This window comes from Scomber japonicus, chromosome 18, assembly GCF_027409825.1.
Source record: "Scomber japonicus isolate fScoJap1 chromosome 18, fScoJap1.pri, whole genome shotgun sequence".
Classification (NCBI taxonomy): domain Eukaryota; kingdom Metazoa; phylum Chordata; class Actinopteri; order Scombriformes; family Scombridae; genus Scomber; species Scomber japonicus.
This window is the reverse complement of record NC_070595.1, coordinates 30,102,791-30,105,742: the sequence shown is the minus strand read 5'-3', so window position 1 is coordinate 30,105,742 and position 2,952 is coordinate 30,102,791. Positions and strand designations below refer to the sequence as shown.

Genomic DNA, 2,952 nt, shown 5'->3' with positions numbered 1-2,952 from the left:
TGGGTTAGTGTTAGGGTCTGGGTGTTAGGGTCTGGGTGTTAGGGTCTGGGTAGTGTTAGGGTCTGGGTGTTAGGGTTAGGGTCTCTGCAGGCTATAGGTTTGTGTTGGCTCTAAATAAAAACTAAACTCAAACTACTTCATCACTTGTTAACCCTCCTGTTCTGCTCCCGGGTCAAATTGACCTGTCCGTTTTGACTGTTCCTTCTTTCCTTCCTCCCTTCCTTCCTTCCTTCTTTCCTCCTTTCCTCCCTTCCTTTGTTCCTCCCTTCCTTCTTTCCTTCCACTCTTCCTTCCTTCCTTCCTTCCTCTTTCTTCCCTTCCTTTGTTCCTTCCTCATTTCCTTCTTTCCACTCTTCCTTCCTTCCTTCCTTCCTCTTTCTTCCCTTCCTTTGTTCCTTCCTCATTTCCTTCTTTCCACACTTCCTTCCTTCCTTCCTCTTTCTTCCCTTCCTTCCTTCCTCCCCTCCTTCCTTCCTTCTTTCCTCTTTCTTCCCTTCCTTTGTTCCTTCCTCATTTCCTTCTTTCCACTCTTCCTTCCTTCCTTCCTCTTTCTTCCCTTCCTTCTTTCCTTCCTCCCTTCCTTCCTTCCTTCTTTCCTCCTTTCCTCCCTTCCTTTGTTCCTTCCTCATTTCCTTCTTTCCACTCTTCCTTCCTTCCTTCCTTCCTCTTTCTTCCCTTCCTTCGTTCCTTCCTCATTTCCTTCTTTCCAAACTTCCTTCCTTCCTTCCTCTTTCCTCCCTTCCTTCTTTCCTTCCTCATTTCCTTCCTTCCTTCCTTCCTTCCTTGACCTGAGCACAACAGGAGGGTTAAACTCACAAGAACCAAACTGAAATTAAAATAAAGTAAAGCTAAAACTAATGGAAATGTTAAGACTATAATAATAACTCTGTGTGTATGCCAAATAAAATCTAATGAATGTATAATCCAGCAGGTGTCGCCGTCGGGTTCATCCTCTGATCGGACCTGCAGACACGATGAAGAAGAATCAGCGGCTGCTCTCCCATGCGCATGCGCAGTGGCAGTATGATAATAGTGTTGATGCGTGTTTTGCGGGGCTTTAAATGAAGATTTTTGCGGGTTTTAGCGTTTCGGAGCCAGTTTCCCCCCGCGGCCCGACCTGATGGAAAACCCCAGAGATCTTGTGAGTTTGTCGGGCTCGTGTCCTCCTCGTGAACCCGCATTCATCTCCTTTGTTGTGGTTGTGAGAGGCTCCATGCACAGCTGCTCACGCGCCAAACTCCGCTCACAAAACAGCTGCTTTTAATTTAATATGCACGTCGGCTAAAGAAATCCAAGTCAATGGAGTATAATTTAAATTGATTACCCAAGAGTACATTATAAAGTTTTAATCGGCGTATATAAACTGTTATAAATAGATTTAAATTCAGTTTAATCAGAGCTGTGTTCCTACTCTCTAGTCCTGCAGCCCCCCCCCCCATGTTAAACCTGCGATATAAGGTTTCCCTGCTTGTCTACAGAGCCACACATCTAACTGGCAATAGCTTTTAATATTGTGACAGATTAGTTTTATTATCATTTTACTGTTTTTCTACATTCATATTAATGTTGGGCTCAGTTTAGACTGGAGAGCATCGGCTGGGAAACATGAATCCTTCCTAACAATAAATACCATGTCATTAACAGACTGTCTCTCTAGGTGAGATAAACTAAAGCCGAGTCTAAGTGTGTCTCTATGTGAGGGACAGACAGTCAGGGTTGTGTCTCTATGTGAGGGACAGACAGTCTAAGTGTGTCTCTATGTGAGGGACAGACAGTCTAAGTGTGTCTCTATGTGAGGGACAGACAGTCGGGGTTGTGTCTCTATGTGAGGGACAGACAGTCAGGGTTGTGTCTCTATGTGAGGGACAGACAGTCAGGGTTGTGTCTCTATGTGAGGGACAGACAATCAGGGTTGTGTCTCTATGTGAGGGACAGACAGTCAGGGTCGTGTCTCTATGTGAGGGACAGACAGACAGTCAGGGTTGTGTCTCTATGTGAGGGACAGACAGTCAGGGTTGTGTCTCTATGTGAGGGACAGACAGTCAGGGTTGTGTCTCTATGTGAGGGACAGACAGTCGGGGTTGTGTCTCTATGTGAGGGACAGACAGTCAGGGTTGTGTCTCTATGTGAGGGACAGACAGTCAGGGTTGTGTCTCTATGTGAGGGACAGACAGTCGGGGTTGTGTCTCTATGTGAGGGACAGACAGTCTAAGTGTGTCTCTATGTGAGGGACAGACAGTCGGGGTTGTGTCTCTATGTGAGGGACAGACAGTCTAAGTGTGTCTCTATGTGAGGGACAGACAGTCGGGGTTGTGTCTCTATGTGAGGGACAGACAGTCGGGGTTGTGTCTCTATGTGAGGGACAGACAGTCGGGGTTGTGTCTCTATGTGAGGGACAGACAGTCGGGGTTGTGTCTCTATGTGAGGGACAGACAGTCGGGGTTGTGTCTCTATGTGAGGGACAGACAGTCGGGGTTGTGTCTCTATGTGAGGGACAGACAGTCGGGGTTGTGTCTCTATGTGAGGGACAGACAGTCGGGTTTGTGTCTCTATGTGAGGGACAGACAGTCAGGGTTGTGTCTCTATGTGAGGGACAGACAGTCAGGGTTGTGTCTCTATGTGAGGGACAGACAGTCGGGGTTGTGTCTCTATGTGAGGGACAGACAGTCGGGGTTGTGTCTCTATGTGAGGGACAGACAGTCGGGGTTGTGTCTCTATGTGAGGGACAGACAGTCGGGGTTGTGTCTCTATGTGAGGGACAGACAGTCGGGGTTGTGTCTCTATGTGAGGGACAGACAGTCGGGGTTGTGTCTCTATGTGAGGGACAGACAGTCGGGGTTGTGTCTCTATGTGAGGGACAGACAGTCGGGGTTGTGTCTCTATGTGAGGGACAGACAGTCGGGGTTGTGTCTCTATGTGAGGGACAGACAGTCGGGGTTGTGTCTCTATGTG

At 47.8% G+C, this 2,952-nt stretch overlaps 1 protein-coding gene across 1 annotated transcript in view; it reads left to right on the top strand.

Annotated features, from left to right (window-relative positions):
- Positions 1-1,009: 1,009 nt before the first annotated feature.
- Positions 1,010-2,952, top strand: part of LOC128378404 (MBT domain-containing protein 1-like) — a 33,622-nt gene continuing 31,679 nt past the window's right edge. The window contains exon 1 of the mRNA XM_053337909.1: positions 1,010-1,141. Coding sequence (XP_053193884.1) covers positions 1,121-1,141 — 21 coding nt within the window. The 5' untranslated portion in view covers positions 1,010-1,120. The remainder of the gene's footprint in view (positions 1,142-2,952) is intronic.